The sequence below is a fragment of the Enoplosus armatus genome, chromosome 23, assembly GCF_043641665.1.
Source record: "Enoplosus armatus isolate fEnoArm2 chromosome 23, fEnoArm2.hap1, whole genome shotgun sequence".
NCBI lineage: Eukaryota > Metazoa > Chordata > Actinopteri > Centrarchiformes > Enoplosidae > Enoplosus > Enoplosus armatus.
Window position 1 is genome coordinate 15,372,822 of NC_092202.1, and position 27,865 is coordinate 15,400,686.

The window sequence follows — 27,865 nt, forward strand, 5'->3', positions numbered from 1 at the left end:
CCCGACCTGTACGGAGACCTGGGGTGCCCAAAACTAATGATGGCACTATGAATAATAAATACAAAGTAATAAAACAATAGAAACAAAACAAAACAAAACATGGCATTCTGAAATAAAACCTGTTATTGACTCGGGAGACATTTTGAAGTAGAAACTCCTGCATCTTATTTATTTATTTATTTAATTAAAAAAAAAACAACAACAACAATGTAGGCCTCCATACCAGTTGGGCCTTATTTTCCCAAAGTTTTGGCAGTGTGCTAAAAGTGGCCTCCGTGAGATGAAGACTCAAAGAACGTTGGAAAGATTCAAAATTAAAAAATAAAAAAAAAAAAGTGCTGGAATTCGACAAAAATGGACTCGCCGTAAACAACATTTCATAGCAGCGAGTTGAGTTTCAAAAAATGTGTTGTGTTATTTTGTTCTCCAACTTCATTGTTATATTGTTTTATCCTACGTCTGTATTCATATTTCATCCGTATGGTCACTTATTTCACGATGTCTTCTTTATTTATGTTGAATGCTTTGTGCCTCCGCGGACCTCAAAAGCGCCTGTAAGCACACAGCGGACTGGTGGCGCGTTCTCTGTGCGACCATTTGAGACCACTACAGACCAGTTTCTGGTATCATGTCAGTCGGATAAGGGCACTGAGCCTGCGACCGATCGTGTAGTAGAATTCAAGGAAGAGATTGTAAAGCTTGCAAGTACCTCACAAGCTAGTTTGTGAATGCTGATATCACAGGGGGGGGGGGGGGTTTATATTGATGTATTATATAAGATGCTTCATGGGTGTTTGAATGTGTGTGTGTAGCTTGGCGGATATAGCGTGTGCAGCAGCAAAAGGTCAGGTGGCGGCAGGCGTTGTTATGTGTATACACTGGCTGCTTCAGCTGCTGCTGGACATCAAGAGGCTGCCTGGCAGGTCAGAGTCGCAGCGGGGTCAGGCAGCTTTTTATAGGACCAGTCATTTAAAGCCAGAGCGAGCGAGAGAAGCCAGGTTCACATGGCCTCCGATCAGCAAACACAACAGCCCTCGGGCCGCAGCGCGGGGGGGAACATTTGGAGTTCCCCCTTCTCATCTGAGAATGACACCCACATACTGGAGGGCTCGGTTATGTTTACAAAGTAAACAGATCTGCGCGGTCTGCAGTCTGATAGTCAAGAGGTTGGGGCTTTTTCAGAGGAAGTTTGGTTGAAATCCTGCAGACTGGATGAACTGCAGCTCGGGGGCCGCGGGAATCAACAGAGGTCTTTTAAGGGCAACAGCTCACCTGCAGGTTTTAAAAACACAGATTGCTAAAAAAAAACAAAAAAACAAGGTAGATATGAGGGAACATGCAGCTGGTTTTGTGATACCTTAGATTGCAGACTGACATGCAGGTTCTTCTCCTAAATAACCGAATGTACGGAAGTTAAACAATGTCCAAAACTAAGCGGGCAGTGATTATTTTGAGAGAGTGCATGGAGAGGTTTGACACACGCAAATACAGAACATTACATATGTTTTGAGCCTTCAATAGAAAATATGTCGCTAAAGATTTGACACATCAAATCAAATCAAACTGCAGTTTGTACGGAGGCCAAAAAGGGTTCAAATGACATCAAACAGATAACACATTTTAGCCATGCTAGCGTTGTGGCTCTAGGGATGGCGATGTAGGTCTGTTGGACGCTCCACCATTGGTCAACGTCACACCTGCTTAATATCAGTATGTTAGCATTTAGCTCAAAGCACAGCTGCGCCTCAAATACAGCCTCGCGGAGCCGATTTTGTTCGTGTAAAATTCAATTCAATTGGAATTGAATCCTGATTTTCAGCACTAGAAGCTAGTCTCTTCCTCGGTGAGACAGGTGTAGCCTGAAGCCCTTCCATTTTCAGTCAGAATTGAGAGAAGGAAAAATATCTTTGACCCTGTTGGCTTCACTCCACTGCCATAAATAAGAAATGAACAGACCACAGATATGTTGTTGTAAATCAACTTACAGAAATAAGGACTCTTAGCTTATTTCTTCCATCAATATAAGAAACAGTAAGGTGACTGCTCAACGAAGACCTATACCAGACATCAGATACTTCAGTCACTACTTGGAGAGGAATCAGGGGGTCCAAAGCACTGTTCACGCTGCAGTGCACATATTGTATATGTCAGTCATGTAATGTATCATGTGATTCTTTATACAGTCATATAACGAGAAAAGTTTTTGTTCCTTAGTGCACAACAAATGTGACTCTACCATCCCTCTGTGCTCAAATGAAATGATTTCACACGTGGAAACCACGTTTTCTCTAATGAAATACGTGTATTTGGGTTTCCGGTCGTTACTGATGAAGTGTCTGTTTTCTTTTCTTTGTCCCCAACAGATCTGAGCTCCGAGGGGACGCTGGACCGCTCCGGGGTTTTCCGGTCTCTTCATCGTGCTGCGTCCGTTACGATTTTCATTGCTCTCCGTCGAGGCGAGCGGATAAGGGCTCTTTTGCACGCCGCTTCGCCTTTTCTAGCAGTGTACAAGGTGCACATAAAGTGTGCGCTTCCCGCTTTGTTTTGTGACGTCACGTTGCAAAACGTTTGACAGACTCACTTCATCCGTCGGCCCCGTATTGCGCTGACTTTGCTTGCACAGTTATCAATCACCCCCCCCCCCCCCTAAACTGATCAGGGTTTTAAGTTTAGATTTCATCATTTTATTTCATTTGACAACACATTATTACATAATAATTTAATATTTAACCAAAAATATCGATACCAATGAATATTTTCTTACCGTTGTGTGTTATGCGGTGTCACTACTATTGCTGTAAAATGCACAAAAGTCAGCAGTGTTTTTATATACACTGGAAACGCAATACTACTGATGCAACGTGTGTGTCCAACCTATACAATGGCATAGTGCATCCTAGAGGTCTCCCATCGTGCCCTTGTCCTGCATACACAGCAGACCATCCAGGTCATCTTTGAGCACGGCGCATCGCATTAGAACCTGATGAGGTTGAGGCGTGATTTGCGCCTCATGTTTGAGGTCGAGTGGATTGATCATCGCCTGATCACACAGAAATAAAAAGACCTGGCCGGTCCTCTTCCTTTCGAAACTGGAACGTGAAGAAACTGATTTTAGCTTTCAAGAGGTTTAAAGAGGCAGCGCAGCTACGGGACGCTATCTAGCAGGCAGGGCAAAGAGGGTGGACTCTAGGATGGACTTTCAGCCCCCTCTGATGTATTTTTACAGTATGTGTATCGCTGTTTCTAATTGTTAATCTTAATTATTTTGTTTTGTACTTAAGATAGTTCACAGGCTGTGGATCTGCTGGTCAATCCACCCACTGTTGGAAATATGCTACTGGAGTCTTTATGCTGAGGAACTAGAACATCAAGCATTCTTTTATAATAACTGCAATGACACGATGCTGTTGTTCTAAAAGAATATATTATATTATCATATTAAGAAGTGTTCATGTTGAAAGGTGTTGTATTGTTTTAATAAGCCGCGTGGGTTGTAAAGGTTGTGTTTGGTGTTTCGGTCAGTTTTCTACTTTCTGAGCCGCTGTTTCAAATGTTGCTCCGTCAGCTCCGTTTCATGTACGTAGCGCCAAACTTACAGCAAAAGTCACCCCATGACACTTCACATATAGAGCAGGTCTAGACCGAACTCTTTCTAATAAGAGTTTAATTTAAATTAAAGGGTCAATTTGCCCAAATTACAAAAAAAAAAGAAAAAAAAAAGTGGGGTAGCGTATTAAACGATGTTAGGAAAATGCCTGAATGCTGCGCATTATAGAGAGACCATCAGACGCTCGGTATAAATGAACACTGAACAAGTCCTTTTTGATTGTTGTTACATGTCATAGAGGGCGGGGGGGATGTGTTTTTTAGATATATATAATGTTACATTCATACTAAACGTCGCCAGAGTTGCCAAATAATGAGGTAAACGTATGTAAAAGTAACCCCTGCGAGCCAAAAGCTCAGGCTTCAGACTGCTCCGAACACTCCATTTCGTTTTTTTCAACCCCCGTGTCTCTCTGATGTCAGATAGGCCCGGATGTCCTTATATGGTATCTCCGCTCCAGGCACAGACGTGATGTTTATGTTTATGTCAAAGTTGCTCAGTAATGTTGGGTTTACAGTTTGCCTTTGGAAATTCTTCCAAAGACTTGTGGAACTTGGCCGGCCAATCAGAAGAAAGTGGGCTTTCGGGGGGGAGGGGGGCCTTAAAGAGACAGGAGCTCAAACGGCTTGTTTCAGACAGAGGGTGAACTGAGGGGCCCCATGAAAGGCCAGTAGAAGATAAATCAGGACTTTTTTTGAACTGTCAATCATGCAAAGCTACTCTAGTGGAATCACAAGATGAAAATATAGAGCTGGAAATGAGCACAGTAGGTCCCCTTTAAGTACAGCATAATATGCTTTGATGCCGGTTATTAGCCTTTGCTTTCATCGAGCTCGTATGACAATTAAATACGGCGTCACGTGACTTAAAAGCAGTTTCTTTTAAACCTCATTTGTCAGTGCTGTGAGCGCTCTGTATGGGGCTGGAGGCAGAAACAGCGACAGACGTCTGAACGCTCAGGCAAATAAAAAAAATCTGAATTTGAATCTGACTTTGAAACCTCAAATGCAATATTTAAAAAAAAAAAAAAAAGGTTTTTCAGTATGCAGATGATCTCTCACTTTCTGTATACCAACAGCCAAAAAACTTAACTTACTTACACATAGTATATAATAGGGGTGTGCAATACAGGCAACAACAAAAAAAATATCTACGTTTATGTTTAATCGCATTTTGAATAGTTTGTCAATGAACTCACTGGTCCCCCCACTGGAGTTCAATCTTTGGAATAATCATCATCGTCGTGTGGTTGTTGTAGCACCTTGCAGGTCATATCGCAGCAGTTTTTGATTCTGCATGGAGAAGTGTCAGTGCAGCTTTTTTATTTTTTATCTTAATTATTATTATTATTTTTTTTTTTTTAGAGAAATGAAATTCTGTACAAGTGTAAATATGTTTTTACTCAGGTCTGAGGGAAGGCCTGATGTTCTGATGTGTCACTGAGGGATTCTGGGACGTCTGTGGTTTCAAAAGCAAAAAGGCTGAGGGGGTGGGGTGGGGGGGGCTCTCTGGACAGCCGGTGAACACTGTGAAAGGTAAAAAGAAAGTAGACTAGAATAGAAAAAGCGAGGACGTCCGTGGCTGTTGTTTGGAATGAAATGGTGGGTTATAGACGGATAGAGAGAGAGAGAGAGAGAAAAATGAAATCTGGTGCTGCTCATTTTGCGTGTGTTTTGCAAATGCATTCAGAATTGTGTCACGAATGCCGTAAGGGATGTCTCATCAGCTGCTGACGTTGAATGTGTCCGCGCCTTGTGAAAATGCAATAAATATGAAACCCTTTTGCAGACCTCTCTCTTGTGTTTTCCACTTGTCGAATGTCGTTCATACCTGCATGACCTACAGCGTGGACCACGGCGGGGCTTCACAGGAACAACAACAAACAAACAAACAAACAAACAAACACACATGCAAACACAGTGGATGTATGAATTGTCATGTATGAATTGGAGTGGAACGGCGCGTTGGAGCACGAGCACGGCCGTACACCGCGTCAGGTGAGCACTGGCGGGGCTCCGTGTGAACCCGTGACGTAAAAAAGGAACAAATGTGGTCGAGTAAAGGCCAAGAGAACGTTCTTGTCTGAGAACGGCTAGTCTGAAATTGGATATTACACTGGCTTTGGGGTGGGGGGTATCATTAACATACCTCTTCTGACCAACCTCCACAGTCTGGAGATTCATTTTGAATTAAAAAAAAAGAAAAAAAAAAAAAAAAAAGATTTAAACTATCAAACTCCTGTCATTGTTATCAGAAGAAATCCCACCATTAATTATTTATTCTTACATTTCTTTGATGTAACATGAAGTAGGTACAGCTCTGATGCTACACACTCCGGTACTGTAGGTGGCGGTATGCACCTTAAAAGTTGGTTTGCGATCCGCCATTAAATCTCAGGAGAAGAAGAAAAAAAAAGAAGAAGAAGAAGAAGAAGAAGTTATAGTAGGTATAGCCACACTCCGGTACAGTAGGTGGCGGTATGCACCTATACACGTTGGTTTCCCCCATTATATTAGAGACGAAGAAGAAGAAGAAGAAGAAGAAGAAGAAGAAGAAGAAGCAGAAGATCACATACATGTGGAGCTGCTTGTTTAGTTTCTTGTCGTGGTGTGTCTGACTGTCTTGTGGCTGCTATCAGGCCGGTGAGGTACTTTAAAGAAAAAGCTTCAAACGTTCTTCGTGAAACTGTAAAGCGGAGAACTCTGACTGGCCGCTAAATGCTGCCAGGCAGCTTAACGTCACAGCGAAGCGCCGCCGGCAAGCTAACACCACGAGCGAGTTGACGCGGGGGCAACATTAGCATCTCGGCTCTCTACAGATGGCTGCCGATGGCGTGAAGAGTGAGGCTCCGGCCGAGCGCGGGGGAGACGGCGGAGACGGTGCGAGCGGCAACGGAGAAGCTGCGGCAGACGGGCAGACTCTGTCCAAGAGGCAAAGGAAGAAGCTTCTGAAGCAGCAGAAATGGGAAGAAGAGAGGGAGCTGCGAAAGTAAGGACGCTCGTTTTAACATGGCCGTCCAACAACATGCTGTCTGTCGATATAACATGCTGTTTGCCCTTTTTTAAACTGAGTATTTGTAGTTATTTCCCATGGTAGCTCCAGTGCTCCCCTTACATGCCAATCTCCATTCAAAAAACAGTCACTTTAAGGTTGTATTGCTTGCAGCGCTGTTTGGCCTCATTTAAAAGTAAATAAACTTGAAATCAGTGTGCCACCTTTGGGAGCTTTGGCCATCTCAGTGCACGTTGGTCTGCCTGACTTTATTCACCTAATGTGTCTTTGGTGCTGCTCTACTCCTTACAAAACAAAGCACATTTCTTAAACGCCTTCTGGCAATGTTTTAAATCAGATAATCAGCAATCGGCACTAATGAAAGGTCTGGTTTTATTACAATCGGAGCTTTACTTTTGTAGCTCCAGCCATCGGGTCTTACTTAAGTTACGGTGATATTACAGTCAATATATGTAAATGTGTGTTTTCTTTACGATACTTGCAAGGAGTCTGCAGCGTGGAGCCACATCAGTGCTCACATTTGCAGCCTCCGTCCTGTGCTTTCTGCTGCAGGCAGCGACGAAAGGACAGGAAGCAGCAGCGTCGGCTGCAGAGGCAACATCACCATCATGAGGAGGAGGAGGAAGAAGGAGGAGGAGACGCCCCGAGTGTCCGGAAGCGTCCACGCCGCGAGGTGACGCCCAGCTCCCTGAGGCTGGTGGTGGACTGCAGCTTCGACAACCTCATGCTGATCAAGGTAAACGGCTCCCCGCGAACCACCACCGTGCATACTGAGACATGAACCGAGGCACTGACTCTCCTCGCCGCTAATCTTTCCATGTCTTCAAGGACGTCAGGAAGCTTCACAAACAGATCCAGCGGTGCTACGCTGAGAACAGACGGGCCCTGCATCCGGTGCAGGTTAGTGGCTACTTCACTGACATTGACCGGGGGGGGGGGGGCGGCAGTCCGGCCTTGAACTATAACCGCTCCTCTCCCCCATCTCCAGTTTTATCTGACAAGCCTGGGAGGACAGCTGAAACAGAGCATGGACGAAAAGGACAAAGGATGGGTGAACTGGAAGGTAAGCGACTTCACTTTTGGGGAGCGGTTATGTCGTCCATCTTTTTATTTACAGTCAATGGTCAAAAGCTGGTGCTCGCGTTGCCCACAATGCAACACTACGGCCAACAGGCGTGTTGTGCTAGTAGCAGCTTACGTAGTTATTCACATACCTTTTCATATTGACATCACGTTGACTTTGCGTAACAGTATGCGTGCGTGCTGCTGCTGTGTGCAGGACATTAGCATTAAAGCCGAGCACTACAGCGAAGTTGTGGCCAAGGAGGAGCTGGTGTACCTGACGTCAGACTCCCCCAACGTGCTGGAAGAGCTGGACCAAAAGAAGGCCTACGTCATAGGAGGCCTGGTGGACCACAACCATCACAAGGTCTGCCTGCCCGGCTGGCTTCGCAGCTGCCACTACCGATGCTTGGTTGTGATTCCCGCCTGTTGACTGGAGCCGCTGCAGCTGTCTGCGTGTTTTTTTTTGTTTGTTTGCAGGGGATCACCTTTGAGAGGGCGAAGGAGCTGGGGATCGGCCACGCCCAGCTTCCCCTGAGCAGTTTCGTTAAGATGAACAGTCGGAAGGTTCTCGCAGTCAACCATGGTAAGGACGAGTATCGGATCAATATATGGCACCGGTATCGGCAGCTCTGAGCCACAGAGGCTGTATCTTTGGGGTAAAAGTTTGTCATTGGCCTGTTTTTTAGTTTGTGATTGGGTGAGGGAGGGTGTCCAATAATGGCCTCGCTGGCTAGGCATGGCAGGTCTGAAAGCTTTGGATTTTTGTTGAACAGGGTGTGCATGGGGCCCTGGCCTCTCTAGAGCGCTGTATTTTTGGAGGTCAATTCGGAAGTTAGCATCGCCCTGGTTCACCTCCACAAAAAGCCAATGGGGGGTTTTTCCTCTGGGTTTTGGATTAATGCAGAAAATAAGTTCAAGTTTAGGGCTGCTGCTGCTTTTTTTTTATATTTGGTTTTTAAAAGTGTGCTTTGGTCCCCTTCTGCAGTGTTCGAGATCATCCTGGCGTACCTGGAGAAGGGCAGCTGGCAGGAGGCCTTCTTCACCGTCCTGCCTCAGAGGAAAGGAGCAGTGGCCGTCGACCAGGACGGGACAACAACCATTCAGGGCAAAGAGGAGGAGGAGGAGGAGGAGGAGGAGGAGGATTCAGACTCGGACTCGGACACACCGGACCGAACTGGGGAAATAGCCTGAAACTTAGTTCAAATGGACAACTTCAGACAAAGCCGAGACACCGGATGTGATGGCAAAACTTATTAAAACTTTTTTAATTTTTGTTATTTATTGAAAGTTTTACTTTGTGCCTCATGTAATGGCTAATAGCTTAGTTGAAGATCTAATAGAAGTACAACGTTTCAGTTTTGCTACGTTTTTTTTTTTTTTGGCAGAATGTACAGTTGCTATTACACTGAAGATCGTTTATACTTGAATTTGTACTCCTTTTTTGTGTTTGTTTGGTTGTTTGTTTCAAAGCTAAAGCTGTCAGAAAACCTGTGCCAAATGGACTCATTTAAAAGAAAAGATTTAAAGCACACGCGACCGTGATTGTCTCTGGAATTCCTGGGATATTTTTGAGAGTGTAGTCACATTTGATACATTCTTTGGGGTAGTTTTATTTTTTTTTCCATGGGACGATCTTTTTATATTAATATAATGCTGAAGCTATATTATTCTCATTGTATTGAAATTGGGTAATTGAATGATTTTTAAGGTGTGTGTGTGTGTGTCTGTGTGTTGCAGCACATGTAATGCAAAGAGGGCCACAGGGGGACAGCCTTGGCCTGCTCTGGATGCTAGAAGCAGGTGCCCTAAGACATATTTTGATGGGCTGGGTCTCAGACTGCTGCCCGAATGTACAGTGCCATAGGTTAGACCTGGTGTGAATGCAATTAATCTATGGCGCTGTTTCAAACTGACCATGCACAGATTAATTGCACAGTAATATAGACTCATTTGTTTGATATGTACTGTATGCAGGGTTGGGGGGAGGGCACAGCTCATGTTTGGCCCAGGGCCCCACAGCTGGTTAAACACAAGCCATGCCTTCAGATCTAAATGAATGGGGAAACAGTGGTCGAATTGGGGAAATGTTGGACATTAAATTCTTCGCCGGGACCTGCGAGGACCCACATCTCTTTGAGAACCTTCCGAGGACCCCGTTTGAAAGCTGATTCCCGCGACCGTTCACATTGGTTCATCTAATGCAAGTCCGGAAGTGCTTTAAACCCGGTGGGACCACGTGACCGAGTCCAGCGCAAAGATATTTTCATGAACGACGTCCGCAATGTGTCGGCCCCGGTTGCCCCGGCAACTAAACCCGGAAGTTGTAGCGTCCATGGTAACAAGGTAAGGCGACGCTTGACCGGACTGCTTTACTCGTTTGGGGCTAGTCCGTCAGAAGAGTCCGAATGTCCCGAAAGGCGCAGAGAGTGGCGGTCGAAGTAAAGTTCAGAGCGGTGAGAACTGTGTTTTCTTCTACTACTTGCAAAACCTGGCCTCCGGGCGCACGCCGGGCTCTGTAAGGAGAGAACGGCGCGTCAAACGCCAGACTGCATAAGCGATCCCTGTCATTTTAAAATTGTCGGAAGGTTCCCCACCGGCACGGACACGTTAGTCAGCAGCGGACCGACAGTGCAGTATGAAGCCTTAACACTTACAATTCGGCATGTAGTGCACCATATATTCGTTTCCTCAACTAGCTAGATTTGAACTTTTTGGGTCGGTTCACCTGTTCTCTGACTCCCCGCTGTGGGTCTGTAACGCAACAGCAGGATATCTGATAGCGTGTGTTGTGGATGAAACTATAAGGTATTTGATTCACAGAGTGCTATTCACAAATGTGTTTACTCCTACTTAAGTACTTCTTACTTACGTCAAAAGTAAAACAATGCAAAAAAAATGCAGCATCATGTCATTATGGGGTGTGGTTAGCATATATTATATTAGTATATATTATATATGAGTGGACTGGTTATAGTGGGACCGAGGGCCTGAGTGGACTGGTTATAGTGGGACAGAGAGGCAGAGTGGACTGGTTATAGTGGGTCAGAGAGGCAGAGTGGACTGGTTATAGTGGGACAGAGAGACTGAGTGGACTGGTTATAGTGGGTCAGAGAGGCAGAGTGGACTGGTTATAGTGGGACAGAGGGCCTGAGTGGACTGGTTATAGTGGGACAGAGAGGCAGAGTGGACTGGTTATAGTGGGTCAGAGAGGCAGAGTGGACTGGTTATAGAGGGACAGAGAGACTGAGTGGACTGGTTATAGTGGGACAGAGAGGCAGAGTGGACTGGTTATAGTGGCACAGACAGTGAAACGTATGGCCCTCAGTGTTGGAGTGCTCCTTAAAGCAGCACAAAGTAATATGGGACTTTGGTCAGCCTCCGCTAGCAGCCAGTAGACTCGAAACCCCATGTAACTGAACCCATATGTGCTCCTCCACTGTGCTCAGGTTTCCTGTCCTGGAGTCCATCTGCCAGCCAAGGATGACATCTACCTCAGCGTGTGCTTCATGGGCCAGTGCCGTCAGTCTGAGTGTCTCCCTGCCGTCTTTCCTCTGCTGCTTCACGAGAAGATGACCTTCGAAAAGGCAGGTCTTTTCATGACACGGCGCATTAATATTGTACAACGAGGACGTTAAAAATGAACACACATGGACACACGGATGTTTGCTTTCTGTCTAGATTTTCAGGCATGCGGTTGACCCCGGCGACATCGCCGTAATGCTGGAGTGTAAGTTGCCAAACACTCGTGTCTTATTGTGATTCTCTCTGGGCCTCTGAAGACCAGGAAATGCAGCAATATGATGTCAGCATGATATTAGCGACACTACTGACACCGTGGATCTTTTCTCCTCAGACGAGACGGTCAGAATTGAACTGGTGCAGCTGATCCCTCCAGGTGAGGTTGTTGTCCTGTCCGGCGCGCGACAAGGTTGAGGCATTCTCTTCAAATTGCCCGGCCGGAATGACCCTTTTTGCCGCGGAGTAAGGGAAGTGTGTTTGTGTTTGCAGCGGGGGACACGCTGGCCCGCTTCGAAGAGGACGCGCGGTGCTTCTTATTCCCGGAGCCCAAACTGGTTCCCTCCTTCTCCGGGGTGGGTCAGGAGGTTCTGATGACCCGAGCGCCTCACTTTCCGGTGGGTCCAACCCTTCGGCAGTGCTTTGAAGTGTACCACAATGTTGTCTATTCCCCCCATGCGGCTCAAATGCACTACGTGTATCATTAGCACATTCTTTTTTTAGACATTTAGTCAGTGACTGTAAGCGAATGGCACCATCAGAGTTCAATGCGATTGGCCAGTTTCGTGCTAGCTAACCCCTGATTGGTCGTTTGATTCAGACCTGGTCCAGTTTTTTAAAAGAGTAAATACAAAGGGGGCGGGTTCTCACAGACACATTTTTTTTAAAAGGAGCCCTTCAGTTAGATGTTGTTAGTGACGTGCGATGGTCAAAATGAGTTATTTCGACCAAAATTATAGTTCAATAATATTGCCTACTGTGGCTTTAACTTCCTATTCGCTACTTAGATAAACTGTGTTCCCTTGACCTGGTTTCTCATTTTCTAGAAATTATTACATTTCCTTGGCCACAGCAGCAGGGAAACATACAAAAAAAAGTGATTATGGTAGAAATATTTCCTCTCTTGGTCCCAGGGTATCGCTCCGAGGTTGGAGTTTTCCAGCAAAACAACCATCAGTGAGTGCTCGGCGGAGGCAGAGATCAACGTTCACCCCAATGTACCCGTGGTAAAGACTAGACATGATGTGGACCACGTTAACCGGACCAGATCTCCACCCCCCAGTGTCTGTCTTATGAGGTCCTTGAATTTTCAGCTATAATGATAATAATAAACTCTATTCCACTCTTTTGTTTCCAGGGGCCGGTGATTAAGAGGGACAGGAAACGCTCCAGCAGACCCAGGACCTCTTCCCCTCAGAGGAAACAACCTCAAACCCTCGGGAGGAGACGAGGTGGCGGGGGGGCGAACGGAGAAAGGCACAGCGTCGCCAGGTCACCTTCATACATTCCCAGATCCCAGTCCCCGTCCCCACTGAGCAGCCAGCGCCTGGCCCGGCTCAGCCTGGACTCTGCCGCCCCCGCCACGGCCGGCCGGGACGCAACCGGCGCCTCCCAGCCCGTGAGCACAAACAACACATCTTCCTTTCATTCCCGGCCAGCAGATGGCAGAGAAGAGCTCCAATTCAATTTACAGCACTACAGAGTGTTTTCTTTAACCTCCATCTGATACAGAGCTCCTCCCCCATGCGATGTAATGTTTCACCGGTGAGAAGGTCTGAGTCCCGAGTGTCAACAGCCATGTGGACCTATTTGTCTTGCGCAAACCCACCTGGTAGTTGTAACCAGGGATTACTGAGGCATTTATTAGCCCCAGGTTTTTGTCCGTCTGCCTTGACCCCCTGGGCCGTTTGCACTCTTTCTTTATTTACTGGTGTATGGCTTAGGGGACTTTCACATCAGGGACCAGGGCCCAGCGTGAACATACGTGTACTGTACACTTGAAAAGGTGGTCGCGAATACGGTTCGCATCAGGCGTGAACACCACCGTGCCAAAACACGGAAGTGTACCGCTATTTAGAATGTGACGCCATAACTATTCGGCTGTAGCGTTCGGCCGCACGGCCGTGGCCGATGAGGTAGGAGGGAAGGCGTGCTCAGACACGGTACGAATCAATCGTACCTAAGGTGAAAATGCCCTCAGTGGTTCCAGGGACATAAAATGTTGATGGGACATTCAGAGCTTTAGTGACGTAAAAAAAAGGGAATATACGGTCACCCCTGTTGTGATGTTTTGAGCTTTTTTCCACCAGGGTTCCCATCATGCTTTGGGTGATGTTAACACATGGGAGTAGTTGGTAATGGTAGCAGTAGGCTAAATGATCCCATATTGTAGAAAGTGACGTTCCCATGTCTTCAAAACGCTCAGTCCACGGAGAAATGAAACACAGCCCGTATTCAGACGCTGCGCCTTTAAAACGAGCCGTGGGGACTTCCGTAAGGTTGTGATGTCACAAGTATACAGTCACCGCACTCAGCCACAGCTCAGCCTCAGCTACCAGCACTTCCTGTTGGCAGGGCGTGAATGACTGAGTCATGACTTTGAGAAATTCCTTTAGTTGAAAAAGACATAAGATCAGATAATACACGACAACACAAAAAGACACTCATAATAATATAGGAAATGCCTTTTGTGCTGCTCTCCATTGCTGATAAAAATCATCATATGCTAGTCACTAACACACACCCATTTCGACATTTTATATCTGCTGTTTGGAACACCTTGTTTCCTGTTTCCTTATCCCAATAAAAATGGTCCCACCTCATCATTCTCCTGTGTGCAGACGCCGGCCTCGTGGCCCGGAGCCAGTCGACCTGCCTCGCCCCACCCCTCTTCACCTTTGACCAGGTCTTCATCCACAGGTAGAAATCTTCATATAAAGCTCCTTTGTTCGCTACTAAACTACTAAACGTGGTTTACAGTCTCAAACAACTTGCCATTAACGGCGAGGGAAATTGGCCTTTATCGTTATACTGCTCTGTTGACGTGCCAGTCTGTTGTGACTCACTGTTTTCCCCCCTGTTTTCGCTGTTTTAGTGAGATGTTCTCCAACCGGCGGACGAAAATCTTTATCCAACGGTTTGGTAGGAGCAATTCATTTTTCTCCTCTTTGGCCTCTTAGAGTAAGTGAGTGAGTCATGGGGTTCATCATCATCAGATGTGGTCCTAATTCAAGACGTTATAGCATTAACGGAACAGTTCCGAATTTTCGGACGGTGAGACGACTATTGTTGTGATTTGGCGCCATGTAAATAGAATTGACTTGAAGCCGTTGGAAATAATGGGGTTTCATTGTCGCGCCGTTGACGCGTTGTGTCTGAAAGGGCCTTGAGAGTGAGATGACAAGATCGATACCGAACTCATGTCTGTGTGCACAGAGTACAGAGCTGGAGTGGACGTGGTTAGCCTAGCTTAGCAAAAAAGGCTAGAAGCAAGGGGGAAACGGCTACACTACAGCACCTCTAAAGCTCACTGATTTACACATATCTCATAAAAAAACATCGATTTGTGGTTTTAGGGGGAGTTACGTGCTGTAACTATTTTTTTTGTTGAACAACAGTGTATCCATCTTCCCAGCACTTCTCCACAGCGTCTCCGGCTACAGTGCTGGTTTCCAGACAAAGGGCTTTGGTTTTTGGTCTCTTTACAGACTTAAATGGTACCAAACCTAGCAACCTCACTGTGACAACGTGACTCCAGGATCCAGCTGTTGCCAAGAAATAGTTCCAGCAGATTGACTTCCTCTCAATCATAAATAGTCATTTTTACATTTCTGTTTGTGTTCAGATTAAAGAAACAGGATATAGTGTGTTAGTCAGTGAGCTTTAGAGGTGTTGGGAGGTATTTTGGAACTTTGGTTAGAGCCAGGTTTCTGTTTCCGTCTGCTTTGGTTTGTGATAAGTTAGGTTAACCATGTCCTGACTCTATCCTTAATGGTGCAGACGTATAAGATGAGAAACTATTCCTAAAATGCAGCCTTTAAAGCCTTTAGAAAGTAACTCCTCTGTGATTCCACCGGCAGGTTGGAGGGATATCAGAAGACCACTCCAGCTCTTCAGAAACACACGACCCCCTCGACTACCACCAAGGTCCTGAGCCTTCAGGGCTGTGGGGGTCTTACAGGGACCAGGCCAGGCACAGCAGGTCCTTGTCTTGACTAGTTTTGAATATTGACATATTAGTATAATCATGCGCCTCACTACAAAGGTAGAGAGTACAATCAAAAAGTTATAATTGATGCTAAAAATGTCAAAAATGCATGCAGTCGTGTTTGACTGCCAACAAGCGTACGCAGATGACGCTGCAATGTTCATTTTTCAAGCAAGTGACGATTGGCTAATGAAATGTTCAGGTCTCAGTCCAGCTCTCACCGAGAATGGGAGGAGGTCCAAGAGCGCCTTCGGGGACTCCTTACGACACCGAAAGCTATACGCCGACTTGTCTATGTAAGTGATGCGGAACATTAAGACTCTACATCTATGTTAGATATCGCAGCCACAGTGTGTGTTCCAGTCTGGTGTTAGACCTGTTGCCATTTATCAGACCACCATGTGTCTTTTGTTTCAGTTGTTGTCAATATGCAGCTGTAAAAAAAAAAATGTTATAATGTTATAAGGCTTTAATGTTTAAGGTTATAAACAAACTGCATTTAAAATGTATTCTAAAAAAAACCAACCAGCTGTATTTTTATCTTATTACTAGTGAATCAACCTCAGCGGGAACCAGGCTTATATTAGAGAGATCCCTTTATATATTCTGTTTCACTATAATATATCTTATCATATGTCCGTAAGAAGCTTTTTGAAAGTCAAAACCTCCTCCATGTTTCACCTGTTGTTTTGATCCACAAACTTGTCCCTGGGAGTTTGCTACTTTAATGCATAAAGAGCTCAGGGGGGGAAACACACTGAAGATCGCGGGTTATCGTTGTGTTTTTAGGGGGCCACGCACTCTGAGGTGGACGAGGTTTTAGCGCGGAGGTCCATCTCTCCGGGTCCACCGTGATGACCTGGACAAGGCTCGGGAAAGGTGAGGTGGACCTGCTCTGTCTCCACGAGTTTCACTTCCGCACTCTCTTGGGGCGTCCTGATCACGTGGTTGGTTTGATTCTGGTTGGCCGACCTTTGTTGCGTGTCAAACCACTCTCGCTTATATACAAAAATCAACGTGTAAGGTCTGTGAAAACGCTGTCGGTATAGATTATATGACACAAAAAAAGTGTCTCGTGATTACGGCAGGTGTCTTGTTAACGTCTCACTAGGCTCACGAGCAGAGACATACTGGGCTGCCTGGACATTTGTGGCCTCGTGCTCCAGATGCATTGTGCTGTGTACGAGTAATGACACATTGAAAACGTATTAAAAAGGGTTGGGAAAGTTCCTTTTGTTGCTGTCCAGCTGTTTAAATACAGCACAATACTAATAATGCACATGATACTTGAGTTACGCTTGAATAAGTTCCTTTTTCAACTGAATGTATCTTGAGGTGACATATATTTTGGATAAAACTATGAGCGCCTCATTAGACTTTGAAGATTTCCAGCAATGTGAGTTTGGAAGAATGGGTTTTCTGCTTGAAGGAAAAGAATGACTTCACCTCTCCTCATGGTCTCCAGGTGCTCCCACAGGATCTCCCCCGCAGTGCAGTCGGACATCAGGCCCAGGAACGCCTCTCTGTCCAGGCCACGCAGCTCACTGCCCCGCATGCCCCTCAGGTCTGAGCCCAGGCAGTGGAGCCCAAACTCAGCCTGGCACCAGTCCAGCCAGTAGTTCACCTTCCGCTCGGACCACAGCGTAGGATCTGGACGATACGCAAAAGACGCGCGTAAATCTACAGCTCTGGACGCGGCAAACCGTTCTGAAAATATTCTGCGCGCGGCTCAGGCTGTACCCTGCGGGAAGTTATGGTTGATTCTCTCTTGGGCAAATCCGGCAAAACTGGCCTTCACCGCCTGGCTGAGGACCTCCTTACTGGTCGGGGTGAGAGGAGGGACCTCCAGGGTATCCAGCTCTGGGACAACCATAAAATACAAGGGCCCTCATGTGATAATTAATAATTAGAAGCCCATCAGAAGCAGCATAGTTCTACAGTATATTCCCACTACAATGTAAAGTTGTAGTGTAAATTTCACACACACACACACACACACACACACACAAATGCATTGACTGACTGTGAATTAACTTATTGGCAACATATACAGGTTATGAGTTATTATGAGATGTAAAATACATTAAAGTCTATGGACATTCAGTCCCATTGTATGTATAACAGCACCTCCAGTCATTATGATGATATATACAGTTTATGAGTTACGTACCATAATGCATGAAAGCCTAGTGTTGAAGTGCTTTATATATATACATATATATATATATATATATATATATATATATATATATATATATATATATATATATGTATATATATAAAACTCAGCCAACACATTAAGGCCAATGAGTTGAAAAAGTAATTTCTACTTTATTCCGTTTCTTATGAAGTATTCACTTATTTATAAATACTCCATCACTCCCCACGACAACTGAGCCAACTGCATCCGCAGGTGAAGGTGAAGATGAAGATGCGACTGAAAGCCCTGAAGAAATCCAGTTCACATCCTTTGTCAAACTACTGTTTCCACGGGTCAAGGAGGACACACATTTCTCAAGAGTTTGAAAAGGTCCTGTGAATGACTTATCCATGGGCATCAACAGGTAATGAAAGATTGGCTTCATTATTAGACGTGATTAAAGCCACGTATGAATCATTCATCATCCGTTTATACAGAAGCTTCATAGGAGAAGCTGCTGTTGACAAACACATTAATAAAGTCTTCTATCTACTTGCCACTACATCATAGTGTCGTAAACCATTCATGAAGTGTTTCCAGTTCATATCCTGCCTGTAAACACTCAACAGGGGGGTTACAGTGAACTGTTGCCATCACTTCTAATAAACCCTGTCAAGTTCAACATTTACCAGAAGAAGACAACAACAACAATGGGAGTTCACCCTGATGTCGAGCGAAGAGCGCGAGGGGAAAGAGGAGCGGCCGTCTTACCGTAAGCACTGCAGTCCATCCCTCGGTGTGTGCCAGGAAGATGGGGATCAGGCGGAAAGAAACTGAGACCACCAAAGGGGGGGAATGGGGCTTTAATATGAGAGATGGGGACAAGTTGTGACTGGCAGCTGTCAATCATGTGGATGTGGGCGGGGGTGGGGGAGGGGGGAACAGGAAAGGGTAAGAGATGGTAAAAAGCATTATACTATCACGTAGAACAGTAAAAACCTAACTTTTATTTAACTTCACAGGAGGAAGCCAGTACATGTGTTTTTGGTTCATCGTCATAAATCACAGCCGTCTGCCTATATCGCCCTCTGCTGGCAGAGAGGAGAAAGTGGCTCAGACGCAGCACAAACTTGACATGAACCTCCTTTAAATGTCTGTAAATGTGTTTCTTCCTTTCTAAAATACCATCCATAGTCCAGTTGGTGTTTCAAGTACGGAGCCCCGAGTGTGCCAAAATGATTTTGGCTTTTTTCTGCATTGAATTATGACCAATCCATAAATTGATTCAATTTCCATTCAAAGGGCTATTATAACTTGGTTCGTTTTGCATTAACGTTTAAAATTACAAAGTACAAAAAAGATGATTCAATTTGCCAATTATTAATTCTCCACACAAGCGCCACAAAATCGATTTTTCACACGTTGTGATGGTTTTTCCTTTAAATGTAAAACAAAATGTTCCGTTTTAAGTTTGGGCTCACTTTGTTTATTCTCTAATATTAACCTTTTTTTTTTTTTTACCTGCTAACACGCATAATATTTTGTTACTACTCCTGAAAAAAAACTTTATCTCAAATGTTGAGGATTATAATGGTCTCGGATCAGTTTGAAGCACGCTCCCACAGGTTGAGAGAGCCTTCTCCAGCAACTGAGACAAAACCAAGACTGTTTTGATATGAAGTTGTACTCGAGTGCAGTGAATAAATGTTATTAGTTACTTTTCTCATTCGGTTGGAGTTACTCTGGTGAAAAGGAAGTGGCAGCACATTTGGAGCCATGTGTAATGACACGCGCAAGCAATTCCGCTGTGGAACGCGACATCATGAAGACATTCTAGAGCCCATGTCACACATGAAGGCTTGCTGCATGTATTAGTCATTTCACCGCGCACAAGTGGACAGACAAGAAGACTCGACTCTCAAAATATATCGACCTCTCGACGAATCAAGCGACTGGAAATCTTCGGCGACGCAGGTAATTCACTGTTTCTCCCTCGTGCAGAAAAGTGAGCGGGAACTTACTTAATATATAACATGGAGATGTGTCGACACGAGCAGGAAGCATCGTCATTAATGTTATTAATTGCTGTATATGTCAAATCCAAATGTACACAGTTACGTTCATGAGCTTGATATTGAAAGTCCCTGCAGCTGGTGGGGGATGCGTCCAGTCCGGATCAGACTCCAGACTTGCAGCCGAACACTGGGCTGTTTAACACAAGGCCACCGCTTATTCAGAAGGATTCAAAGTAACCTTCATCCACATTTGTTTTATTTTTACGTATATACAGCGTTCTTTTAAAGAAAGACAAGAAAAATCACTTCCTGATGGATAGCGACACAAGCCAGGTTGAAGCCGACCAGCTGCCCAGAAACTACACGCTGGTGTCGTTTCTGGGAGAGGGGGGCTACGGAGAGGTGCTCCAATGCGTCAAAGAGGACACCCAAGAGACCGTTGCTGTAAAGATCCCTCATGACGGCCGCTGCCTCAGCAATGAAGTAGGTCCCTTTTATCCGTCAGCGTGCTCACAACGCTTTTCTCTGAATATCGAAAGGTTTAGAGCTCGTGATGGTGTCAACAAGGAAGCGTCAAACTTGTCTTGTGCTGTCTTATCTCCAGCTGTCTCTGCTGAACTTCCTCATGAAGAACAACCTGGACAAGTGCAACATTGTCAGGTTCATTGACTCGTTCAAGCTGAACGACGGCAGAGACGCCCTGGCCTTCGAGATGCTGGACGCGACCCTCCTCGATTACACCTTCTGCCAGAAGGACTGCAGCCCTCTGGAGTTACATGAGGTCAGGACTGTGGTCCAACAGGTATGGATACAGTAGCGTCAGGCGCTGAACACGAAAGTCAGAGAGCCGCCAGTGTTGCGCCTCTCTCTGAACGTTATCGCTCACCTTTGACTTGCAGATGGCCACAGCATTAAATGCCCTGAAGACCGTGAAAGTGATCCACTCGGACATAAAGATGGACAACATCATGCTGGTGGATGGTGACGCGCAGCCCCTCCAGGTGAAGCTCATCGACTTTGGATTGGCTTTCTCAGCCTGTAGAGCGAAGCAGGGCAGGATACTCCAACCGCTCCACTACAGGTGAGCCACATAGAGAAGTGACTCGTGATTCTACAGGTTCGTGGGACATTTCTGCCTTCTGCTCAAATATGCCAGCGCTCCTCATTCCATGTTCTACATTTGTTTCACATCCAGGGCTCCAGAGATAATCCTGGGACTGCCATTTTCAGAGGCCATTGACATGTGGTCTCTCGGTGTTGTGATGTCCTTCATAGTGCTCGGCGAGGTGCTCCTCCCGGGGAACAGCGAGTATGATTTAGTAAGTCATTTACTGCTTCCTTCTTCCTCTCTAACCCAAACACCGTCACTCCCTGGAAAACAGAGCGTCTTTAACGGCGACCTCACCCTGCACCAGTAGGTGCGGACATAAGATCTGACCAATCTCCAACTTTTACGTAATCCTACATATGCTTTGATTTGTCTCCAGATGCGATGCATGGTTGATAACATGGGCGTACCTCCAGACCATCTTCTGAGTGCTGGGAGGTACTCAAAGAAACTTTTTGTACGAACATCTCCCGGTCACTGGAGACTTAAGGTACGACAACATTCACCTTTCTAGTCAGGATAACAAGTTACAACACTTTCCACGAGTTAATCAGTTAAAGTGATTGAAGAGGTATCTGAAATGCACTTAACCTTCTTTCAGACACCTCAGGAGTATTGCGAGGATGGCAACTACAGGCCCCACCCATTCTGCAGGCTGGACGATCTGGTAACGGTATGTGTTTCAGTAGATTGCGCCGTAGCTGCCGTAGCTGCTGGGGGGCACTTTGATTGATTCCCTTTTTATGACTCAAAAACCCAGATGAAACTGAACATGGTGGAGGCTGACGAAAAGGAGGAGTGCGTCGACCTGCTCAAGGCCATGCTTCGGATGGATGCCAACGAGAGGATCACCCCCAGTCAAGTGCTAGCCCACCCATTCATCACAAGGGGCTCCGTCCACCGTAGCTCTGAGTAAGTGTCTGTGTTTGCAAGTGGGCCGAGGCGGGAGTCTTCATTTCATTGCTTTGTTGTACAGATTATCAGACAATGTAGGCATATGGCATTTATCATCTATTAGACTGACAGGAGTCACATGATCTGCAATTCATTCATGACTAGTTCAAACTCTAGTTTATATGAAATATCAGTAAATACATTTTAAACAGCCAAATTAATTGAAGATACCTAACTACTCTCTGACTAGTAAGAATGAACTATTGTATCTAAAGACACCTTCAATATTTCTTGTTATGACGACTCAAATTCAAGATGTCTTCATTCTAAGTCTTGACAAGTCACAATTTCAATTCAAAGTAGTAATTTCGTTCGGCACTTTAAAAAGATATTTTGATTTTCTAAAGCTGACACAATTACTTTTACAGCTCAAAAACCAGTTGTAGATATCTGAAGCGCGGGTTATGACGAGTCCAAAATAAAGGGGAGACACGCTGAATTTGAGTTCATGTTAGAGTAGTTCCGTAAGGTCGCAAGCTACGAGGGAGTTATGGATATCTGGAAGGAAGTGTGATTTAGCTGCTACCCCGTAGCGCAATGCTCAGTTCAGAGGTGTACTTATTTCCCTTTCTACACCCTGTGAGCTAAAGTGTAAGAGATGTGCTAAGCAGTGTTTGTCTGCTCTAACACAAGCCGATAACGTTAGCATGCCCTGGCTAACTAGCTTACTGCAGCAGTAACCTAACACTATGCTACATCCAACCATAGACTGTGTAGAGAATTACACGGTTGGTACTGAACTCTACGTTATGTTAGCTTACTATATTGTAGCCTCAGAAAATTAGGTAATTAGCCAATGTGTGCTAACCCCTGGCTATAGAGGTAACACTAGAGTTAGGTTGCTACCGCAGGAAGGCTAGTTAGCCGGGAATGCTAACGTTATCAGCTTGTGTTCGAGACGCAAAAAGAAACACACTCTGCTTTTGGTTCAGGAACGTGTAACCTCATGTGAAACTGTTCTGACTAATCATAAATAAACTGTATTTATTAAAGTCATATGAATCATGTACAGCCTAATAAATGATAACATGCAGTTCTTTTTGAGGAGTGACGGTATGGAGAACTAGTCAAGATGCATCCGTAGCTATCTGAAAGTGGGGATAGTCTGAATGCCACAGTAGGCATAGTAAATGGGCCATTTATAATAATTCAATCACAGATTTGAATGCTTTACGTACTGCTGTTCTTTATGAATACAGCACTGTGACTTTTTCCTCTGGCAGCAGTGAGCCCAGCACCAGCCACACAGCCGAACAAGGAACCAGCAAGACAGCAGAACCAGGAAATATCCAGGCAGCAGAACCAGGAACCGGTAAGACAGTGGAATCAGGTAAGACAGTGGAACCAGGAACCGGTAAGCCAGCAGAACCAGGAAATATCCAGGCAGCAGAACCAGGAACCGGTAAGACAGTGGAACCAGGTAAGACAGTGGAACCAGGAACCGGAAAGACAGCAGAACCAGGTAAGACAGTGGAACCAGGAACCATCCAGGCAGCGGAACCAGGTAAGACAGCAGAAACAGGAACCATCCAGGCAGCGGAACCAGGAACCGGTAAGACAGCAGGACCAGGAACCATCCGGGCAGCGGAACCAGGAACCATCCAGGCAGCGGAACCAGGTAAGACAGCAGAACCAGGAAATATCCCGGCAGCAGAACCAGGAACCGTCCAGGCCGATGAGAACAGTGAGAGGAGGACAGATGAAACCTCGGGATCATCATCATCATCACCACCACCACCACCACGACCAGGTGTTGTCTGCAGCCCGTCGACGGAAGAGGAGCATAGAACTTGGTAGGACGATTTCTTTCTTCTGCTCATGTCAGTCGTGTCTGTTCTTCCTGCTTTGCTGTCTGTTGTACCTTTGATGAACGGCGCGTTTCTTAATTCCACAGCTCAAGTGGCTTCGGTGGTTTTCGTGGAGTGACTCTGTCCACATTATATCCAGGAGTTATCTTGGTGCAGCCTGCACCAGCTGACTGCTGCCTGCTGCTGGATGAGGACAGCGGGCTTGAAGCTTGGTGAGATGATTTCCATCAGACAGAGGAGAGAAAGTTAGGCCATCATCAGATTAGGGAGCGTCAAGAGTCAGATATTTAGAGTGTGTGTGTGTGTGTGTTTGTGTGTGTTTTTAGCTCATTGGATTTGCCAGAGGAGCTGTCTGAAAGTAGTCCAGTGGTGTCCAGTGTGGTCACGAGTGACCCCCCTTCCCTGTTCCCCCTCTTCGAGGAACAGGCAGAGCTCAGCGCCACTACACCTGGTAGGAAATGCTAACCTCCGCTTGTGTCTGAATTGTTGATTGTTCTTTCACGTTGTTGTTATTTGTATCAAAGGCAGCCGAGGCATTCAAATGTCCTTTTGATTTTCAGACGACACGGAGCCCAAGAAGAAGAAGCAGCAGAAGAAGAAGAAGAAGAAGAATTGCTTCAAGCGCTTCTTCTCGTGGATGAAGAGGACATTCTGCAACCGTGTCGGTGTCTGCGATGATGAGGGAGTATGATAGAGAGTATGCATGTGACGTCACCGTGAGTGGGGGTGCTATCACATGCGTACTCTCCGGGCAGCACGGGGGCTCAGTGGTTAGCACTGTGTCCTCGCAGAGAGCTCCTGGCTGGCTGACTTTGAGCTCTGTTGCTTTCTGTGTGGAGTTTTCATGCTCTCCCCGTGTCTGCGTGGGTTTTCTCTGGGTGCTCCAGTTTCCTCCCACATTCCAAAAGCATGGCTGATAGGTTGATTGGAGACTTTAAATTGACACTAAATCTGATTCCGTCTGATCGAATTCTGCACTACGAGCCAGTTAGGACAATGTCCCCTGTAGCACTTTCCTCCACACACTGCTGTCCTGTCCTCCACCACACTGCTGTCCTCCGCCACACTGCTGTCCTCCACCATACACTGCTGTCCTCCACCATACACTGCTGTCCTCCACCACACTGCCGTCCTCCGCCACACAGCAGTGCTGTAATGCAGGGGACATTGGACATTTCAAACTGAGCAAAGAAAGGAAAAATGTAATCAATATAATCATTAAAAGCAGAAAACTAAATTACAAATCTGTGTCATGACTTTTAAATAAGGTGGACTGTTTATATGATGTTTTCATATGATTCATATTCTATATATCTGCCATGTGTCATGTCAGAAATTGTCAATCAACTTTGTATTTTTTTGTAGAAAAACGTATCAACATGTTTTCACACCGAAACAAATAAGATTTTACGTGTTTAATGATCCGTGAACCAAACCAAAGTTAATATAGTCGAGTATGGAGTTTACTATCTAATATGATCCGTTGAGAAAGACAGAATGCTGAATTACATGTGCAGATCCTTTCAGTCATATACAGTATGTGAATCATTCATGCTGCCAACTTTGACGTGTTTGTTTAAAAAAGTTTCCTCATCAGACGTTTGTTTTGAGTTTTCTTGCAGCAAAGAGAAAGCTAGTTCTTTAAATGAAATATAAACCTAATTTGGGTTCAGACCTCTTTACAATAGACCTCTTTGACAGTTTTGTGCGCGAGGTTCACTTGAATTGGTAAAACTGCTCTCACGCTGTATATTATGAAGACATCAGAGGGACATCTGAGATAAGTGCTGGTGGTCTTTCAAAAACAGCGAGACGAGCTGGAAGTGATGGAGGTCGTGTCGGGAGCGATCGTGTGAAGGAGTAATGCCACAGGACACAGTGAGAAGAAGAAAGAAAGAAAAGAAAAAGCTACAAGGCTACACTTCTCTTCAGTGGTTGGACCGCTACGCTGGAGAGCGTGGAGAGGCAGGTCCTGGTCTCAGCGGGGATCGTCGGGGGCGGCGATCTTCTCCAAACTGGGCTCCATGCCCCAGATCTCCCGGGCGTACTGGGAAATGGTGCGGTCACTGGAGAATTTACCACAGTCGGCGATGTTATGGATCACCATCTTGGTCCACTCTTTAGGGTTCTGTTGATACACAGGGAGGAGGAGGATGGGGGGGGTATTATAGTATGGTGTAATATGGTATTGTACAGCATTATACAGAATAGTATAACATGCTTTAGTAGGTACAGTATAATATAGTATAGCACAGTATGCAGGGAGCATTAACTACACAGCCATTTGCAGTTTAAGCAGTATATATACTATATAGTATAGTATAGTATAGTATAATACAGTGTAGTTCAGTATAATATAGTATAGTACATTATGGTATAATGGAGCCTAACGTAACCAAACTGCGACCGCCTCTCAACGTTAACCTGGTGTTAGAAAGGCCTGAGGCTGGTATAGGAGTGTAACACACAGTAGTATATAAAGTGGTGCAGTTATCATATAGTGCGATATACTGTAGTACAGCACTGCACATCTAATATATATATTAAATATGGAAAAGTCTACAGAGTGCCAAATGAAGTGGGACTCTCAGCTGGTCTCGATGTCCTGACGTTGCAGAGCGCGCCGACTTTCTCTTGACATTCGATGTATTCCTCGTAGTCCGCGAACACCTTGAACCTGCAGCACAGACGTATAATAATCAACACTGCATGGCACAACAAGACAATTCCACACCAGACATAAAATGGTCTCTGCATTTACTGAGAGCCGCCAGTTTGAGTTTAGGCCAGGGATGTCCAAACTACGGCCCACGGGCCAACTGCAGCCCGCGGTCCATTTTTAATTGGCCCGCAGCAAATTCTAAAAATATAATGGAATATGGCCCAGACACGAAACTTACACTTGACTGCACTGTAATTCTTAGTTGTAACACTAGGTGGAGCTTCTGTCTTCAACATTTGATTGATTGATTGATTTTTACTCGATTGCATGTGATGAGAGCACAGACACCACACAGGAGTTAACGATAACTTTTGCGTTACGGAGGAGCTGCTTGATCTTAGGAGTCTAAAAGGGCACAACAACGGGTAAGGACATTTTTGAAGCTGTGTCTGATGCAATTGACAAGATGGAACTTAAATGGGACAAGCTGTGTGGAGTTACAACGGATGGGGCTCCAGCTATGACAGGCGAGCGCAAAAGGAACGGCCTCTGTGGTGTGCGCCAAGGTGCGAGAGGGTGGAGGTGAGGCTGTTAAAATGCACTGTATCATCCACCAAGAAGCCCTCTGTGCCAAGACGGTCCAGCTTGACCATGTGATGAACCCTGTTGTGAAAACTGTCAACACATTTCGAGCACGAGGGCTCGACCACAGAGAATTTCAAGCTTTCCTATCCGATGTCGACGCTGAATACGGGGACGTACTCTATCATTCTGATGTGCGCTGGCTCAGTCGCGGCTTCGGGCTGCAGCGGTTTTATTCCCTGCGATCAGAAATTGAGCAGTTTTTGAAAGAGAAAGACCGACCTCTTCGTGAACTGAGTGACCCACTATGGTCGGCAGACCTGGCATTTCTAGTTGATCTTACTGGTCATCTTAACACACTGAACAAGAACCTGCAAGGCAAAGACCAGCTTGTACCACAACTTTATGCACACACGAAAGCATTCTGTGCGAAGCTTCGTCTCTTTGAGACACAACTACGCAACTTCAATGTTGCGCACTTCCCCAGGCTGTCCGAAATCAAACATGCTTTTCAAAAGGCCAACCTTTCTGCTAAAAAGGGGAAATATGTGTGTGTGATCACATCTCTCATGACAGAATTCAGCCAGCGCTTCCAAGATTTGTCTGTCACTGAGAAAGAAATCAAGCTGTTCTCGACTCCCTTCCCGATGGATGCAGAAGAAGCGGAAGAGAGTCTGCAATTAGAACTGATCGAAATGCAGTGCGACGATTCTCTGAAGAATCACCATCAGCTTCTGTCCCTACCCGACTTCTACCGGAGCTTGGAAAAGGCCACGTTTCCTCTGATGCGACGCCACGCAAAAAGAATGACGAGTCTGTTCGGCTCGACGTACATATGTGAGCAAACATTTTCTCTGTTAACGCTGAACAAAAGCAGATTGAGAACCGAAACGGCCGACAGCCATCTCTGTGAGGTCCTTCGCATCTCAACCACCAAACTTACTCCTGACCTGCCAACCATCCTTCAGTCCAAAGCGCAGCATCACTGCTCCCACTAAGTGCAACGCTGTTCCCATTATAGGCCAGTTCAAATATATTACACAGTATTCAGGTGTTCACAAACCCAGTTACTTAATAAATTCAGTCAATTAAAGTTGATAACATTAACTAGCTTAAATATACCCATCCCCCTGTCCCCTTATTTTTCTGCCTTTATACAGGGCTGTGAAGGGGGATCACCATCCTGACT

At 45.6% G+C, this 27,865-nt stretch overlaps 3 protein-coding genes across 3 annotated transcripts; all 3 read left to right on the forward strand.

Moving 5' to 3' along the window:
- Positions 1-6,234: 6,234 nt before the first annotated feature.
- Positions 6,235-9,105, forward strand: trmt10a (tRNA methyltransferase 10A). Its single transcript, XM_070930017.1, has 7 exons — positions 6,235-6,595; positions 7,172-7,355; positions 7,448-7,519; positions 7,608-7,682; positions 7,899-8,048; positions 8,162-8,267; positions 8,670-9,105. The coding sequence occupies exons 1-7, from the start codon at positions 6,426-6,428 to the stop codon at positions 8,873-8,875; spliced, it is 963 nt and encodes a 320-aa protein (XP_070786118.1). The 5' UTR covers positions 6,235-6,425; the 3' UTR covers positions 8,876-9,105.
- Positions 9,106-10,089: 984 nt separating this feature from the next.
- Positions 10,090-16,262, forward strand: spata6l (spermatogenesis associated 6-like). The gene is made up of 12 exons (XM_070930286.1): positions 10,090-10,137; positions 11,131-11,268; positions 11,363-11,411; positions 11,538-11,579; positions 11,693-11,817; positions 12,334-12,426; positions 12,558-12,818; positions 14,041-14,119; positions 14,295-14,341; positions 15,280-15,401; positions 15,610-15,703; positions 16,197-16,262. The coding sequence occupies exons 1-12, from the start codon at positions 10,090-10,092 to the stop codon at positions 16,260-16,262; spliced, it is 1,164 nt and encodes a 387-aa protein (XP_070786387.1).
- Positions 16,263-19,874: 3,612 nt separating this feature from the next.
- On the forward strand, positions 19,875-24,123 carry LOC139306324 (homeodomain-interacting protein kinase 4-like). Its single transcript, XM_070930259.1, has 11 exons — positions 19,875-20,045; positions 20,167-20,364; positions 20,462-20,643; positions 20,758-20,881; positions 21,050-21,160; positions 21,272-21,337; positions 21,431-21,582; positions 22,848-23,417; positions 23,519-23,644; positions 23,759-23,883; positions 23,993-24,123. The coding sequence occupies exons 1-11, from the start codon at positions 19,875-19,877 to the stop codon at positions 24,121-24,123; spliced, it is 1,956 nt and encodes a 651-aa protein (XP_070786360.1).
- Positions 24,124-27,865: the final 3,742 nt, after the last annotated feature.

Bases quoted from the DNA above. Each gene is read 5' to 3' on its own strand.
- trmt10a (XM_070930017.1), top strand. From the start codon at position 6,426: ATGGCTGCCGATGGCGTGAAGAGTGAGGCTCCGGCCGAGCGCGGGGGA. The intron at 6,596-7,171 runs GTAAGGACGCTC...TTTCTGCTGCAG, and splicing joins GAAGAGAGGGAGCTGCGAAA to GCAGCGACGAAAGGACAGGA. The intron at 8,268-8,669 runs GTAAGGACGAGT...CCCCTTCTGCAG, and splicing joins GGTTCTCGCAGTCAACCATG to TGTTCGAGATCATCCTGGCG.
- spata6l (XM_070930286.1), top strand. From the start codon at position 10,090: ATGTCCCGAAAGGCGCAGAGAGTGGCGGTCGAAGTAAAGTTCAGAGCG. The intron at 10,138-11,130 runs GTGAGAACTGTG...CACTGTGCTCAG, and splicing joins TCGAAGTAAAGTTCAGAGCG to GTTTCCTGTCCTGGAGTCCA. The intron at 14,120-14,294 runs GTAGAAATCTTC...TCGCTGTTTTAG, and splicing joins GACCAGGTCTTCATCCACAG to TGAGATGTTCTCCAACCGGC.
- LOC139306324 (XM_070930259.1), top strand. From the start codon at position 19,875: ATGGATAGCGACACAAGCCAGGTTGAAGCCGACCAGCTGCCCAGAAAC. The intron at 20,644-20,757 runs GTGAGCCACATA...TTTCACATCCAG, and splicing joins CTCCAACCGCTCCACTACAG to GGCTCCAGAGATAATCCTGG. The intron at 23,418-23,518 runs GTAGGACGATTT...TTAATTCCACAG, and splicing joins GAAGAGGAGCATAGAACTTG to CTCAAGTGGCTTCGGTGGTT.